Source organism: Balaenoptera acutorostrata, chromosome 1 (genome assembly GCF_949987535.1).
Source record: "Balaenoptera acutorostrata chromosome 1, mBalAcu1.1, whole genome shotgun sequence".
Taxonomy (NCBI): domain Eukaryota; kingdom Metazoa; phylum Chordata; class Mammalia; order Artiodactyla; family Balaenopteridae; genus Balaenoptera; species Balaenoptera acutorostrata.
The window spans coordinates 12,874,332-12,892,114 of record NC_080064.1 but is presented as its reverse complement, the minus strand read 5'-3'; the positions used below and the strand labels follow the sequence as shown (position 1 = coordinate 12,892,114).

At 50.5% G+C, this 17,783-nt stretch overlaps 1 protein-coding gene across 3 annotated transcripts; it reads right to left on the bottom strand.

Moving 5' to 3' along the window:
- Window positions 1–2,760: 2,760 nt before the first annotated feature.
- Window positions 2,761–17,309, bottom strand: NECAP2 (NECAP endocytosis associated 2). 3 transcript variants are annotated; one of them, XM_007174998.3, is made up of 8 exons: window positions 17,179–17,309; window positions 14,142–14,242; window positions 11,755–11,859; window positions 11,588–11,669; window positions 10,497–10,605; window positions 8,090–8,267; window positions 4,830–4,914; window positions 2,761–4,015 (listed from the first exon to the last, which is right to left on the bottom strand). In XM_007174998.3, the coding sequence occupies exons 1-8, from the start codon at window positions 17,268–17,270 to the stop codon at window positions 3,967–3,969; spliced, it is 801 nt and encodes a 266-aa protein (XP_007175060.1). In that variant the 5' UTR covers window positions 17,271–17,309; the 3' UTR covers window positions 2,761–3,966. The 3 variants fall into 3 exon arrangements, with proteins under 3 accessions (XP_007175060.1, XP_057408957.1, XP_007175061.1); XM_057552974.1 differs by having other exon boundaries at window positions 2,761–3,000; XM_007174999.2 differs by lacking the exon at window positions 4,830–4,914.
- Window positions 17,310–17,783: the final 474 nt, after the last annotated feature.

Genomic DNA, 17,783 nt, shown 5'->3' with positions numbered 1-17,783 from the left:
TTTAAATATTTATTTATTTATTTATTTTGGCCGCACGGCATGCAGGATCTTAGTTCTCTGACCAGGGATCGAACCCATGCCACCTGTAGTGGGGACGAGGAGTCTTAACCACTGGACCGCCTGAAATGAATTTTATGTTAAGTGCATAGAACAGTGCCTTGCGCAGAGTAAGCAGTACATAAGCAATAGCTGCCGTCCACATACAGGGAAAGTGAGGCCCCAAGGAGCAGGTTAAGTGACCTCCCAAGGCCATACAGCCATTAAATCTGTCCACTTTTTTTTTTTTTTTTTAATTTTTGGCTGCATTGTGTCTTCGTTGCTGTTCCCGGGCTTTCTCTAGTTGTGGCGAGTGGGGGCTACTCTTCGTTGCGGTGCGCGGGCTTCTCATTGCAGTGGCTTCTCTTGTTGCAGAGCATGGGCTCTAGGCGCTCGGGCTCAGCAGCTGTGGTGCAGGGGCTCAGTTGCTCTGTCGCATGTTGGATCTTCCCAGACCAGGGCTCGAACCCGTGTCCCCTGCATTGGCAGGAGGATTCTTTTTATTTTTTTAAATTTTTTGCTGCGTTGGGTCTTCGTTGCTGCGCGCAAGCTTTTCTCTGGTTGCAGTGAGCAGGGTCTACTCTTTGTTGCGGTGTGCGGGCTTCTCATTGTGGTGGTGTTCTCTTGTCGCAGAGCATGGGCTCTAGGCGCGTGGGCTTCAGTAGTTGTGGCACATGGGCTCAGTAGTTGTGGCTCACAGGCTCTAGAGCACAGGCTCAGTAGTTGTGGCGCTCAGGCTTAGTTGCTCCACGGGACATGGGATCTTCCCGGACCAGGGCTCGAACCCGTGTCAGGCGGATTCTTAACCACTGCGCAACCAGGGAGGTCCCTGTCCAGACTCTTCTCTCACACTGACTCCCATCTCCAATGCCCTTCACTCACCTCTTGTATTAGTTATCTATTGCTGCCTAATGATATCACCACCATCTTGGCAGCTTGAAACAGATTTACTTACTCAGTTTCCAGGGGTTAGGAGTCTGGGCCCAGCTTGGCTGGGTCCTCTGTAAGGCTGCACTCACAGTGTTGGCAGGCGGGGCTCACCTGAGGATCAACTGAGGAAGGCTCTGCTTCCCAGCTCAGGTGGTTTTGGCAGCATCCGGTTCCGTGCAGACCTCTGCCCTAAGAGCTTCAGCTTTTTGTTGGCTGTCGGCAGAGGCTACTTTTGCCACCTTGACACTGTGACCCTCGGATTAGGGCAACTCACACAACACGGCAGCTGGTTTCTTTAAAGCCAGCAAGACAGATGTTGCAATGTTATGTCATTTAATCATGGAAACATCTTGTAGTCTGCCTGCCACCTCAATATGTCCAAGTCCTCCTGCTGTAGAGAGAGCAGCTCAAGTCTCAAAATCCCCAAACCCAACACCCATCTCTTACCCACACCCCACCAATTTGGAAGCTCCAGTCAAGGGTGTTAAGTGAAGAGATGCCTGGTTTGGTACTGGGAGTTTTCCTGGGGACCCGGGTCCCATAGCTGGGATTCCAGTTGGTAATGGAGAGCACCAGACTATTCCCTGCCCCCCAGAGACCCCTCAAGGTGCTTTTCAGGTTAGATTTTTTTTTAATTTTTATTTATTATTTTTATTTTTGGCTGTGTTGGGTCTTCGTTTCTGTGCGAGGGCTTTCTCTAGTTGCGGCAAGCGGGGGCCACTCTTCATCGCGATGCACGGGCCTCTATCGCGTGCTCTTGTTGCGGGGCACAGGCTCCAGATGCGCAGGCTCAGTAGTTGTGGCTCAGGGGCCCAGTTGCTCCGGGGCATGTGGGATCTTCCCAGACCAGGGCTCGAACCCGTGTCCCCTGCATTGGCAGGCAGATTCTAAACCACTGCGCCACCAGGGAAGCCCCAGGTTAGATTTTTTGACTGCTGTTTCTTCATCAGCTGCCTTATCAGCACCATTATGAGTAATGGTTCTGGATGTGTTACCTGATTCTCCATCAAGGTGATTAAGGTCAAATTATAGGATGGGCACCTGCTAGTGCTTTATATGCCTCATCTGAGTGACATTTGGCTTAAGGAGCCCGTGGTCACACATTTACCAGTAGACAACCTAGATCAAAGCCCAGGTCTGTCTGCAGGACCCAAGGGCTTACCTTCAATGGTATATGCTTCTGGTTAAGGGTCTCCTCTAACTCTAAGCTTCCTCTCTTCTAGCCTCTAAGCACTTATAAAGAAGATGGGGAGTAACGGGAAGCAGACACAAAGAAGTTTACTACTCCTGAGAATCCCGTTGTAATTTCCTTTTCCTTATTCAAAGGACATGAGGATCCTCAATTCCAATTTTCTTTGTCCTCCCTTACACAGTTTATTAGCCAGAGCGGCCATTTCTATAACCAACAGCAAAAATGCATCTTTCTTACAGAACCCACAGACATGACAAGCACCGAGGCCTTTATCTTATTTTTTGGCCTCTGTGTGCCCGGACACCCTTACTATTTAGGAAGATGCTTCTATGGGGAAGTCTTGGTGGGAGGCAGGACTCTCCTCCCACATTAGAAGGCAAGGAGCCCAGAATGTCCCAGAATGGCAGAAAGACTGTCTCTTCTATGCAGAAGGGAAATTGCTGGTTGCCTTAGGGCAACAGGGCCAAATTCCCCTACTGTGGCCAATCTGTCGCCGTGGCCCCAGACTTTTAAGTCTGGACAAATGCTCAGTGGCGAGAGGTGGCTGAGGCATCCTGGAGGGTTTGGCAGCCATGCCGCCAAAAACACTTCCATCTTTGACGTACACTGACAGAGTAGAAATATTTATTTTTTATCTTAGAAATCTGGTCCCACAAAGAGGCCAATACTTTTTTTCAGTTCATCATCTTGACCCTTCAAAAAAGAAATCTTTCAATTAAGAGGTAATGTATGTCGATAAAAGCAATTTTAGAGGTGTGCTCAGATAAAATTATTTCTTATAAACCAGGCAACCCTAGACTTCCAGTTGCTTCAGAACTCCTTCTGTCTGTCACGTACAGTCCCTGAAGGAGAAAAGAAAGTAAGAGGTTGTCTGCAGACAAGGCACTTCAGAAACCACCCAGGAGAAAACCCAAGTCCGCCAGGAACTGCACTGTGAGCCCAGAGAGCTGCCAGCGAACGGGAAGGCCAAAGCCCCACCTACGTGAGAACAGCTGCCACTTCCCAGCCCAAACACTGTCGCACCTGGTTTCCAGCGCCTGCCCGGCCTGGCAAACACGGAAACCAGGCCCCACAGCCGAGATGAACACTGCTTCCTGGGGCTCGGAGCAGCTCCTGCGACTGACAGTGAGGAATACTTTCAGAGGCCCCTGCGGGCGCAGACTACGGGAGCAAGCCTTTTGCAAAGACAGTGAGTTAGTGCAGATCAGCACGTCAGCAAAGCAAGTATCAAAAAAATCTTAAAAGTCTGGTTAATACTCTTGATTTCCCTCCTGATTATCCTTTCAAGCTGCAGCCTATAACCTGCTAGAAATCAGGAAGGAATCCCTTCTCTTAAGGCACCTGACTGGAATGGCTACAGCCAATGGGAGTGAGGAAAGCCCCCCTCCAGACAGTGATCACGTGACACCTGTACCCCCCCCCCCGCCCCGAGAAGGGCTGATCTGAATCCAGGCAGCACACTCGACGACCCCTTCTTTTGCTTCAGGGGCTTGTGTTTAATACGAGTCTTCGTGATGGAAGAAGTCTCAGAGCCTCTCTCATGTCAAGAGGACAGACAGGGATAGGGATCCTGGAACTCTTCTCCTGTGTTCTGGCTGCACACTCGAATCCCAGGAAACAGTGTGACATGGTGCCAATTTACTGCCTAACACGCCCAGTCTGTCAGGAGAGTCCAGGCAAGGAAGAGGAGAGGAGAGAGTCACGCTCCAAACAGAGGCTGGCCAGGGAGTGCTTCATCCTCCTTCCTTCCGCCCAGACGAGGCAGCTCCTTTCCAGAAGTTTTATGAGGAAAAAGAGTTGCGCTCAGGTCAGAACTGGACCCAGCCTGTGCCTGGCTGAGTCTGGCTGGAGGTCGACCTGGAAAGGTTAGATAGGGAGGGGTGGGAGATTTCAGATATCTGAAAATACAAAGCAGATAAAATGTGACTTCTTTCTGGGCAGAAGGAGCTCCAAAAGGCCAGTCCCCAAAGGTTCTAGAACAGGGGTCAGCAAACTACAGCCCAGGACTAGACCAAATCTAGTCCTCTGCCTGTTTTAGTAGGTAAAGTTTCATTGGTACAGAGCCATGCTCATTCATTTATATACTGTCGGTGGCTACTTTTGAGCTACAAGAACAGTGCTGAGTAGCTGGAACAGAGACCACGTGGTCTGCATAGTCTAAACTATTTGCGTCCTGGTCCTTTATAGAAAATGCGTGCTGACTCCTGTCCTAGAGCTTGTCCACATAAACAACTGTGTGACTAGTATTTAGCATCTTTTCACCCTGACGCCAAGTAAAGGCTTGAAATTTTAAGGAAGCAGAAAAGGCAAGAGACCCTGCCTCAGAGGTCCCATGACAATGGGCCAAGGCCAGAACCCAGGTTAACTCTCAGCCCAGTATCCTAGGGTAGCTGCAGGGGAGGAGGGGAAGAGGGAGGTACTGGTGACAAGGCAAAGCACTTGGTGAGATGGTTTAAAGACCAGAAGGAGTTGAAGAAGGTGGCTCCAGGCCACCCAGCAGTGGACACCAGCAAAAAGCCTTCCCGGAGAGAAACATGCCTCCCAAAGTGGGCACTCTGGGGCTCTGTCCGCTGGCTGGCCGGAAAATGTCTGAATCAGAGCTCTTGCTCCCAGGTTTTTGAGAGAAACAGCCTTGGCCCCAGTCCCCCACAGAGAACGTGACCCTCCTCACCCTGTGGATTTGGTAAAGTCTCCCCAGATGTCGGCGGTGGCAGTAGCGGCAGGCTTGGGCTGCGGCCAGGACACAGTGGCACCTCCTATTGATGTCCCCAAGTCCGAAGGGAAGGGAGAGAAGAGAAGGAGACAGAGGAGTCAGAGACCTCCCCGCCTGGTTGTCTCAGTGACCCCGAAATCAGACTCAAGATTCCAGGTGGCTGAGAGAGACATACACAGAGAGACGTGCTTTGGGGCAACAGAACACCTACAAGCAGCCACATTTCCACTGTCTTCTTACGAGCCCTTGAGGGGCTCCTGGAGACAGAGCAGAAGGCCACATACCCGGTGGAGGGGAGGGGTACCAGCAAGGGCGAGTCACACGCCATCACCCGTACCTGAGGCTGACCTCGTTTCAACCGTTTACGTTGGAAATCTGTTTAAAATTTACTGTCTCCTGCCCTGACCTCTTGGATGGAGAATGCCCACCAAAACCACAAGGTCGTCTTCATATAAAGTCCTCAGTCCAGAGTCTGCATCAACAAGCTGAGACAATTCTGTGCCAGACAAGTACCAAGTCCTGGGAGCCAAACTGGTTAGGGGCTGGGGAGAGCCTTCCCGAAGTAACAAAGAAGTGGGCATCTGTGTGTATCTCTTTTTTTTTTTAAACAAGTGTGTGTGTGTGTGCAGTATTTTGGGGAGCTGAGGGCTGCACTGTAGGCTTTTGGCCTTTGGACCTCTCCCACTATTATACTTGATCCCTCAATTTCTCTTGATATATTGCCAGTTTATACTTTTTACTGAATATGTGAACTAGTTTCTACCATTTTACTTTGTATTTTCTGTTTACCTCGCTTAATTTCTTTTCTAATTTACCTACTTTTCATAAGAATGATAAAGTTTAATTTATTCCTTTCAGCTTTTTTTTTTTTAATCCCTGGGCTGTTCTGGAAGCTATAGATAGCATTATCAGTCTTTCCATATCTACTGCTTAGAATGCCTAGAGTTCTACCATTTTTAGTTATACAGCTGTGTGTATCTTCACTGGGGTGGGTGGCATGATGGGGCAGCAGTGCCTGCTTTTCTGTCTTTCTGGCACCTCCCCCAGTGCTGCCAGCTGTCTTTTCCGAAGGCCCTGTGCCTGCCACCCTCCGCCTTCCCACCAATTTGCTATGTCTAGGGACTTCCCTGGCGGTCCAGTGGTTAAGACTCCACGCTTCCACTGCAGGGCGCACAGGTTCAATCCTCGTCAGGGAACTAAGATCCTGCATGCCGCGTGGTGTGGCAAAAAAAAAAAAAAAAAAAATTTTTTTTTTTTTGCTATGTCTAATGTGCTCTGGGCTGGGAAACCAGATAAAACTAGGGCCCCCTCCACAGTTTAGTTCTGCAGTTCACCAAGTGCTCAACGGACATTATCTCATTTGAACCTCATCACAGTCACTGGAGGAAGACAGGCCAGGACCAGCTGTTTGACTTTATGCAGGTTACTTAAGTCTCAGTTTCCTTATCTCTAAAATAGACAGTAACAGTGACTACTTCATAAGACTGACTGGTCTGAGGATTAAATAAGTTAATATACGTGGAAGGCGTAGAACAGGCCCAGCAAGCAGTGATGATAATGATGACAACATCTCTAAAATGAGAGCTAACATTCAGTGAGTGCTTACAACGTTCCAGGCGTTGTTCTGAGTGCTGTACGTGGATTGGCTCATCTGATCTGCACAAGAAACCTGTACCGTAGGGATCATTACTACCCCCATCCTACAGATAAGAAAACTGAGGAACAAAGTAGTAGGCAATTTTCTGAATTTGAACTCAGCCAGTCTGATTTTGGAACATAGAGTAAGTGCTCAAAAAATGTTAGCTATTCACAACTCTCATTACCTGACACCATTTTGTTTGTAAACATGCCAACTGCCTGTCTCACACATTAAAACATAAGGCCTTGAGAGCAGGGACTTGGGCTGTACCTGTAGTATCAAAAGGGCCTCAAACACTACCTGGCACATAGCAGGAACTCCATACTGGCCATTAAAAATGCACCAGCAACGGAGGGATGGCCTAAGACAGTGGCTCTCAGACCTTAGTGAGCACACAAATAACGTTAAGTATGCAGAGTCCTGCCCCTGTCCCTGGTGATGCCAAGGCAAGTGGTCCTCTGACCTCACTCTGAGAATAACTCCTAGGGTCCAGGCAGGGGTGCTCCCTGACTGCTACTCCTGCCACTCTCCGAGATTAAGATATTCCCCACAGGGCTGAGGTTTGAAGCCTGACCTCCAGATAGGGGAGCCAATGTCCATGACCCTTAAAAGGGAAAGAAAGCAGGCTTCTTGTCTGGATCCTGCCCCCCATTCCCCCAAGATGCTGGTGAGAGCTGTGTGGAGAAAGTGGGCTGGTGACAGTCACCCAGCCTGGGGAAGGCCAGGAGCATCAAGCCGGGCTGGGCAGGCAGGGTGGGGACGTTGAAGGACTGGGCTGGCATCCCAGCACTGCCAGAGGCTGGCACTAGGCACTAACTTCTGGAATTCCAGTGTCTCCAAAAGGCATTCCCTACACCCTGGAATAAGCACCAGTGCAGCCTGCTGGGGGAGCTGCCTCTCAGCTTTCCAGCACCCAACAGCCTCACTGAGGAGCTTGCTTCAGACTAAATCTCCAATTTTATTTCCCAGCACTCACCTTGGAATACTTATGCTGCCTTCATCTCCCTAAACACACCCAGTGTTTAAAAATTTAAAGTCTAAGCCTTATTCATGCCCTTCTTCTGCCTGGAATGGCAAGTGTCCCCTGCCCCAATCTTCTTCCTTCAAGGTCCAGTTCAATGCCACCTCTTCCATGAAGCCTCCCCAGATCATGCTGGCTGGTAGTTAGTCTGGTCCCCATACGTCTGGTCTCTGTGCCCATGACTCCTATCTCCTATTATACTGAGCTCCCTGTGAGCAGAGACCATGTCTCCATCACTTACTCACTCACTCAATGAGCAGCCTCTGAGAACCAGGAACCCACATGCTGATGATTTCACAGCAACAAATGAGTTGTAGCCCCTGCCCATCAGGGGGGACAGACACCCTGAAGGGGTAAGTGGTGGGAAGAGAGGAAGCCCTTACCCAGTGTGGACAGGATCAGCTTCGTGGCACCCACCTTCCAGTTTGTCACACACGGGTACTAAGTGTGACAAGTGTGAGCGAAGGAGGGAAAGCCATGGGGCCCCAGCTGCCAGAGAGGAAGAAGAACCCAAAGGTGCAGGTTTAGCACCAAGAATAGTCACCCTCGAGCACTGACCTGAACTGGGAGCAACTGCTGGCTGGACGATGGACGCCCCCACAGACAACTGCTCCCCAGGGGGAGGGATCAGGGTGGAGGTTTTCCCCCCTGGGGGAGGGGGAAGCAGGCTCAGTCCTCCTGTGCTGGCGGGCCGGGCTCGGGGAGTCCCAGCTGCTCCTTCCTTCTTCTTCATGTTCTAAAGAGAGGGGAGGAATGCGAATCAGTCAGTTCTGCTGGAGTGCTTCTGCGATCAGAAAACTTCAAGAGGAGGCCCAAGGTGACCCCTGGGCCCCAAACGTCTGTATCACCAAAAGATGGTCAAGAGCCATCCATCCAGCACTTCCATTGTTATGGAAGTAACATGGGGTGTATTCAATGCATCACAATTCTAAAGCTATCACAAATGCTTTTAATTTAAAAACTCAGCACCCGACTTCATTAATCATCAGGGAAATGCAAATCAAACTACAATGATATACCATCACACACCCACCAGGACGGCTAAGACGTAGCATGTCAAGCACTGACAAGGGTATGGAGCAACCAGAACACTCATATTCTGCTGGTGGAAGTGTAAACAGAGAAAACCACGTTGAAAAACTGAAAGGATCTTTAAAGCTGAACGTACGAACTGACGCCCCTGCCTTTCCACTCCTACATGGACGCAACAGAAATGCATACATATGTGCACCAAGAGACACACATTTGAACATTCACAGCAGCACTACTTGCAATAGCCCCAAACTGGAAACTACCTAAATGTCCACCATCAGTTAAATGGGTAGATACTGGGATACATTCTCATAACGGAGCATGCCACAACGAGAATAAAGCAACTACACAAAACAATATGGATGCTCTCACAAATACTACACTGAGTAAAGGAAAGGAGTCATACACAAAAGGGTATGAAGTGTATGAGTCAATTAATAAAACACTGAAAACAAAACCTAGGGTGTTCAAAGTCAGCATAGTGGCCACTCCATCCTGTGGGAGAGAGCAGGAGAGGGGCTTCCAGAGTGCTGATAATCGTCCACTTCTTGGTCTGGGGGCTAGTTTGTAGGAGTAAACCTGGTTTTTAAAAATTCACTGAGTTCTACATTTATAATGTGTGCACTTTTCTGTACGCATATTATACTTCGACAAAACATTTAAAAAAGAAAAACAAAAACCTGAACACCCAGGTGAACCAGAAACCAGAGCAGCTCAAAGGTGAAGACGACGTGGTTCCCACCTGTCAGGAGAGCAGCAGCTTAATCACGTGCTGAGACCACAGCCTGAAGGCAAAAGCCCTCAAAGACCTGGGCATGAGCCCAGCTGTGCCAGTTATTTCTAGCTCTACGACCCTGGGCAAGACCCTCAAGCTCTCTAAACCTCAATTTCCCCACCTATAAAAGGGGAGGATGTTTAATTCACATGAGAAGTACCTAAAAACACTACCTGGCACACAGCTGATGCTCATTAAATGTTAGTTTCCTCCCAGCAAGATAGAGATTCACATCCCCAACAGTTCACTGGACATGACCTGGATTTTCTCTTAAGGGCCAGCTGGCCAACTTCAAGGGTCCCAAACCATCACCAGCATGAAGCAGAAAAGAGGAGAAAGAGATAGTAAGTAAAGAGGAAGCGCGTTATTTTAGGGTTACAGACTTTCTTCAGAAAACAAATCCACTGGGTCCTTGGTTCCCCCGAATCACTCATCTCCACCCCCATAGCCAGGTAAAGGCCAAGTCTTGGCTGTCCAGCCCAGCTCGACCTTTCCCTCTTCTCAACAGGAGCTAACGGGGGAAAGCCAGATGTAGGGCAGCTCAGGACAAGACACAGGGAGCCAGGACAACACCACCAGCAGAAGCTGCCCATGACTCCCAGTGCCCACCCTTGAGGCTTTCCTGCCCAGAGTGCTGCCAAATCTTCTAATCCTCAAGGCTCAGACCAAGACACAGCTTGGGATGAGCACACTGATCCCACACCCCACCCCAGCCCCCAAAAGCCAGGACAGAAACACCAGCTCTGGCAGCAAGTGACTGATGTTCCTCAAAGCAGAGGCGTGGCACATGCCGTTCCCTCTGCTTGAACCACCCTTTGACCCCTCTTCCCTTGCTTACAGGTCGCTTCTGCCAGGAAGCCTTCCTTGGTTCCCCCTAACTCTGGACTGCACACTCCTCCTCTAGGAGCTCATGGCACTGAAGACATCCATCGCTAGGTCGTAGAACCATCCCGCCATGTTGTAATCACACCCAGACTCCCCCCATCTCAGCTCAACTCTGAGCTCTATGACAGCAGAGCCCTTTCATTTGCCCCCAGCACAGTACCTGGCACTGGGCAGCTGCTCAATAAACATGTGCTGAACTGTGAGAAAAGAGTGATGGGCTCTGGACTGGGCTTGGTGTGGTGGCCGTGACAGCCAAGTGAGGGTGGGACTCACTGCAATGTTGAGCTTGATGGTCTGGCCCTCCTTGAAGCTTAGGTCCAATTTGGGACCTTGATCTGGGTTCTCGGCTTGTTTTGCAAATTCACACTGCTGTTTCACCCACCTGGGGAGAGAACAGGAAGGAAAAGGTGAGGAAGAGGCGAGCTGCCCTGCGTTCATGCACTCACTTCATTCATACCTGCCACCAGTCCAGGATGAGGCTTTTACTGCAGCAGCGGGGTAGAAACTGAGAGCAGCTTGGGAGTTAGGTGTGAATTTAAATCCTAGTTCTGACGCATAAGCAGCTGCATGCACGTCAGTTTCCTCATCAGCAAAATGGGATGACAACTCTCTATGCCTTAAAGACTGCTATGAAAATCATGAGGTCACTTATGTAGAGAGTCCTAACACTGGTCTTTAGGAAATCTGAGAACCTGGCCATCTCCTCCTCAGCATGTGGCATGAAGACTAAGACAAGTTCTCCACACACCTCCCAGGGGCTTAAAAAGTAGATGGTTGAGACAGGACAAGTGCCCAGAAAGTACTGAAAGCAACAAAAAAGGTCTCCTACCCTCCATACAGCACCCCTCTTAGCAGCCACCCGGAGCAGAGAAGAGCTAGAGGGGCCCACGAGAGCAGCTGCACACTCCCCGCAGCCAGAGGTGGAGGCCTGCAGATGGCAGGGGAGAAGTCCTTCCTGCCCATTTAGCTTCAGAAAGGACCACCAGGGTGTGTGCTGAGTGGCCTGGGAATCCGAGCATCGCTTATCACAGCATGGAGGGACAGGCCCAGAAAGGCCAAAGGAGCCTGACATGGACTCTGGCCGCTCAGGGGCCTGATGAGGGAAGAGATGTGACACCTCAAAGGCTGGGCCAGCTGACTGGGGTGGCAGAGACGCGCCTCGGGTAAAGGAAATGACTTCAAAGCAGAGATGAGGACTGGCAGAGCGCAGAGAAGGTGACCTGCCCCGAAGGAGAAGTGAGTTTTCCTGAGGCTCTGCTGGCAGACATACCACACACAACCACCTGGGTATCCTAACCTGGGAGACCATTCTGTCCGGGGAAAGAGGGAGGAGGCATGAGTATGTGTCTCCTGGAACCACTCACTTGAAATGGTCCTGCAAGGCAACATTGAAGTCAAAGGCATCACCTCGGTCCCCGAAGCCAATTCCAATAAACGCCCGTCGCCCTGGGGGACAACACACGATCAATCCCACTTCCCAGAGGCAGAGAAAACCCTTCTCAGAGGAGGAAGCTCCAAGTCCCATGCGTACCGTTTCCATCTTCGATGCGGATAACGAAGTACCTGCTGGAATCCATCACGCTCTCCACAGCTGTGCCTGGAAACTGATCCACTGGGGCCTGAGCAAAGAGCTCCCCTGAAAGCATAAGGGAGGGTGAGCCTTGAGCACCCCCCCAGACTATTTCTATCACATGACTGGGGCCTTTTCCTGAGGCAGATGGGCAAACCTGACTCTGGGTTTCAAGTCAAATCCACTTTGGCCGAAGGGAAAACAGAGGAATATAACCAAGGAGAGGTTTAAGTCAGAGGTGGCTTACAGGTCAGATCCAGCTCACAGTTTCAGCATTTTCAATTTAACTGCCAAACACTTCAAAATCAGATTACTTGTAAAATAGTCCACATGTCTGGCTTCTCTTAAAATCAAAAGCTCTAGCAACGCTGGGCCTCCATTTGTACATGAGAACGATGGGCTGGAGCTGCTGGCCACTCATTCCACCTGCCTCAGCCATTCACATCCATGGCCCGCCCCCCCAGGGCCCTGGCTCAGGTAGATCACACCTTCCAAAAAAACCTGGTGCCTGAGGCAGGCCTTTAGAGGAGCAGGTGAACCCAGTGGAAAGGGGGGAGGGTTTTTGCACTCACAGAAGAATCTGAAGCCAGTGGATTTAATCTAATCTCAGGCCAAAAGAGCGATTGCTTTTAAAAGGAGCTCTTGTGAAATGCATCCCCTTATTAACTATAGCTCTCCAGGGTGCAGTGCAGCACACACCTTCTGTGAACATTTACGACTGGCATCATTTTTTGCGTGTGCTGATCTCAGTTGATGTTTTAAGTATTTAACCAACAGTTTCTACTGAATCCTATGGTTCAGAGGTGACTGTGCAATTAAGGCTGAACTGAATCCAAATCGGTGGCCTGAGTTTATAGCTTCTTGTTAATTTCTCTGCCCTCTCTAGTTTGGTACCTGGGGACTGGGATTCACCTGGATGCCTTCAGCCTAGAGCAGTGGTTCTCCACCATGGCTGATTTGTCCCCCCCTTCCACCAACGGACATCTGGCAATATGTGGTGACATTTTTGTTTGCCACAACTTAGGGGGTGCTACTGGCATCTAGTAGGTAGAGGCCAGGGATGGTGCTAAATATCTTAAATGTGACTTAGACCACAACACTCAGCTGGCCCCAAATGTCACCGGTGCTGAGGCTGAGACACTCCGGCCTGGAGTGATTGGAAAGTGAGAGACGAACACGACCCAGTGGGCATGACCTCGAGCTAAGAGCATCCTGGGGTGGGTCCTGCAGGTGAGGCTCAGCTTTGAGCAGTGGCTGGTACACCAGGTGTGTACCTTAAAGTCAGTTCCCAAGGCCCCTAGAGAACAGGTGTTGCCATTCCCTTGTGACACCACCTGGGACATCCCAGCAACTCTGACAGCCAGAGTTCTCTGGCCTAGCCACAGCAGCTGTCCCTTCAAACTCCTCTGCCACCAATGCTCAGTCATGCTCAAAACAAATCAATGCTTTGGGTCACCTTGCAGTTCACAAAGCACTCGGATAAATATGTGCTCACTTCGTATTTCCAACAACCTTGTGAAGTAGGAGCTAATGTGATCCCCATTTCACCAAAAAGGAGGCCAAGGTGCCAAAGGTCACGTGGCTTGCCCAAGGTCCCACAGTTCAGACAAAAGCGATGCAGATCTGAGAAGAGGCAGCCAGTTTTGCCTATGAATCTTTGCATTTTATTTGCCCCACAAGGAAAATCTCTACATGTTAGAAAAAATAAATGACCGAATGCCGGGGCATCTGACTGAGCAAGCCCTGCGCCCGATTCCGGCTCTGGGTGCGGGGGCTGGCACTATTCCAGGCCACGCTGCCCTCCACAGCTCACCCAGAGGCCCCGGTGGTGCAGGACTTCCAGAGAGATTTCACCAAAGGTGACAACTGCCAGCTGACCCCAGCACAGTCCAGCTTGGCTTGTACTCTCACCACAGAAAGAGCTGAAAAGGACAGTTTCCAGTTCTTTCAGTTAATGGGTGTGGTCAGTCTGGGAGGTTACCATTTGGTCGATAAGCAGAATTCCTGATTAAGAACCTGAGCTCAGCAGCAGAGAGCTATGCGTCTTCACTTGGCTTATCTTCCAGGCAAGCTCCGAAGCTTCCTACTTGGGACCAACCTGCAGGTCTTCTCTCCCTGGGCTCCAAAATTAGTATTTTCTTAAGGACGCCCAAAAGAACAGGTGCTTGACAGGAAATACTTCCCTTTAAACTAAAGGCTGGGGGAATGGAAGCGGCTTGTAAGTATGCCCAGGCCTTTGATTTCCAGGACAGGGTCCCACGATCCCTGAGTGGCTTGGCCAGGCCCGGGCCGCCCGTCCCTTCACAAAGTGGGAGGTGTGGTACCACGCAGACCTCCCTTGCCTTTACCTGAGGTCCTGTCCTCCAGCTTGATGTAGGCCACCTGCCCTTTTGCAGTGATCCGCAGCCGGCCACTCCATGATGGCTGGTCCAGCTGCCATTCCGCAGCCCTAAAGGGACAAAAACCATTGCGCCTCTGCCAGAGGTTCCTGCTCCACTACTCCAACGCTGGGGGTGGGAATGGGAAGGGCATGTGGGCTGCCTGCTCCAGACCAAGGGTCGGCAAACTTTTTGAGAGAAGAGCCAAACGATCTCTGTCCCAACTACTCACTCTGCTGCTGCAGAGGGAAAGTAGTCATGGTGCATGAGCATGTGGGTGCTTTAATTATTTTAACCAAATATTTTCTACTGAGCATGGCTGTATTTCAGTGAAACTTTATGGACAATCTGAATTTCATATAATTTTCACATTATGGAATATTCTTTCAAATTTCCCCCAGTCACTTAAAAATGTAAAAACCATTCTTAGCTTACGAGCCAAACAAAAACACAGTGGGTCGTAGTTGGCCAACCCCAGTTCCAGATTATAGAGACTGTCTCTGAAATAGGATTCCAGTTTTCTTTCTGTAGAGAAAGCAGCTACCAGGGCCCATGGTTTCTTTATGACACTGCTAGGCTGCAGTGGTCAGAGCAATCATTTGGGACCGCTGAGACCACCTTGAAGGAAAAGGAGAGAGGGGAGCAATCATCAGTAGAAGAGAAAAGGAGAGCAACAGGACATGTGGGATAAGTGAATGAGCATTCAAGAAATATATTCTCTTGGGGCTTCCCTGGTGGCGCAGTGGTTGAGAATCTGCCTGCTAATGCAGGAGACACGGGTTCGAGCCCTGGTCTGGGAAGATCCCACATGCCACGGAGCAGCTGGGCCCGTGAGCCACAGCTGCTGAGCCTGCGCGTCTGGAGCCTGTGCCCCGCAACGGGAGGGGCCGCGATAGTGAAAGGCCCGCGCACCGCGATGAAGAGCGGTCCCCGCACCGCGATGAAGAGTGGCCCCCACTTGCCGCAACTAGAGAAAGCCCTCGCACGAACCGAAGACCCAGCACAGCCAAAAATAAATAAATAAATAAATAAATTAATTAATTAAAAAAAAAAAGAATTAAAAAAAAAAAAAAAAAAGAAATATATTCTCAAAGGTATCCTAAGAAGAAATAAACCCAGGAAACCACAGACCTATCACAATGGCCTCTTTTGGCTCTTTTAAAGTATTAACTTCATATTTTAGCTCTAAAAAGCAGCTCAGTAAAACCCCCCAAAAGCAAAAACCTTGGGTGTTTCCAAGAGGCTTTTCTTGGAAGTCCCTTAGCATATGCCAGGACTTGGAGAGACACCATTAACTGTGGACGCAGATTGTTTTGAAGGCCACACAAATGCAGACTCTCGATTCACAAGTCAGCTGACTCAGTTTCAGTTCCTCTTATCCCGGGAGGAGGCCTTAGACTCAAGATAAGCAGAGTTCTGAGGCTGAAGTGCAGGGGTTGGCAGTTTCCTCTATGCCAACCTAGCAAGCCCTAACACTTGGTAACCTCGATCTCTTGGGACCAAGAGGGACCAAACTCATCCTACTGAAGGGGATGGGGGCAGATGATCACCTCTGGTTTGATGGCCCATCTCCAGTTTGACGATAGAAAGCAAAATGTTTTTTTGTTATTATTACTATTGTTGCTATCATATTATTTTAAAATTATGTCATGGATGTAGTAGGTGTTCAATAAAATATTTGTTCACTAGAGAATCGGCTATAAGGGCTTCCCTGGTGGCACAGTGGTTGAGAACCCGCCTGCCAAGGCAAGGGACATGGGTTCGAGCCCTGGTCCGGGAAGATCCCACATGCCGCACAGCAACTAAGCCCGTGCGCCACAACTACTGAGCCTGTGCTCTAGAGCCTGCGAGCCACAACTACTGAGCCCGCGAGCGACAACTACCAAGCCCACGTGCCACAACTACTGAAGCCCGCATGCCTAGAGCCCGTGCTCCGCAACAAGAGAAGTCACTGCAATGAGAGGTCCGGTTGCCACAACTAGAGAAAGCCCGCGTGCAGCAACGAAGACCCAACGCAGCCAAAAATTAACTAATGAATTTAAAAAAAAGAAAAATCAGCTATAAGCCCACATTAACACAATTGGAAAGTAACAAGAGGCCCGGTATGTGGACACTCCACCATTCTTGTGGCGCAGGCCAATCCTGTATTTCCAACTAACTTGGACAAACATGGCTTTCAAGAGCCCCCCCACCCCCGGTGGCACAAATAGCCATAGGCCAGGTTGTCTGTGTCAGGTACATCTTATTTTCTTTTAATATTTTTCTTCTTTGATACATGATGACAAAATGCAAACAGTACAAGGAGATATCAAGTCAAAGGAAGTCTCCTTCCAACCCCATTTTCCTCTGGTGGGGTAGTTTCCTGTGTTCCCTTCTACACACTCTACGTTTACAAACACGGGTATTTATTCCTCTCAGGTGAACATTTCACCAGCGAAGTACGGATGGATGCTTCCCAACTGCCACAGGCTGTGATAAGGCCTGCAGTTCGTGCCAAGGAAGCTGGGCAGGGAGGGGTCCCTGGGCTTTCAACATCAGCTTAAAACTCCCCGGGGCGGGTTCTTTTGACCGATTCTGGGCTCCCTTTCTGCCCCTCGGGGATTTCTGCCAGTGACAGAGTGCCTTTCCCGAAGGCTTTTCAAGGATCCCTTCAAGGCCATCGGTTCGCTCTGAAAAATACAGGTCTGTGACACCACCACTCCTGACCACGTTTAGGGTCCCTGGCAGTCCACCTGCGTCCCCGGCAGCCCGCTCGGCGCTAGATTCGGCTTTCACGCCTTCCCCGCTGCCGGGAGCCCCATGCGTCAGACTGAGAAAGGCGAAAAGTCTGGGTCCCCCTCCCTGCTCTGGCCTCGAACTGGAAGAAACCGCAGCATTACCTCCCCCCCGCTCCCTGCCCCTCGCCCGTCAACTGGCGGGGCCGTCCTCAGCTCCCACAGTGGGCGTGTCGGGGGCGACAGGGAAGGGGTTAGGTGGTGGCTAGCCTGGCCCGGCGGCGGGTGGTCACCTGTAACCACGGTTGGTGGCCCGCGGCGGGATGCGGTAGACGTGGACCTCTGGCTTGACACACAGAACAGACTCGTACTCGCCTTCCTCCATCTCGACGTCCGGAGCCCGCCGGACTTCCGGCTCCTTCCCCGACGCGGGGCGGAAGCCGCGCGACTCTATGACCCATGTCAGGCTAGAGCGGCAGCTCGCGGGCCTCAGCCGCTCATCGCCCACGCGCCCTCTGCTGGAGGCTCTGGCTCAAGACATGCGGCGGACGGACCCAGGAGCCAATTTGATGCGGACTGGGGTTGTCTGGGGGCTTTCTCTTCCACAAGGTCTCGCGGGCCGCAAAGAAAACTTTATTTAATGCAGATCCCACTGCAATCCATTGTCTGGTTGTGGGTCATCCCCATCGCCTCAACACTTACACCTGGTGTCCAGTTGGCTGAGATTCAAAGCTGTAGCTACTTAGCTCAGCCTGACGCCTCTCTCTCCTCCAGCCTCCGCTTCTCTCCGCTTTTCCTGAATGTCCTGCCATCTCCTGACTCGTAAGACGCGACTGAGGCTTTTCCTCCTAGAGAAATCCTTACCTGTCCCACCAGCTAAATGCGATGTCCTTACCCT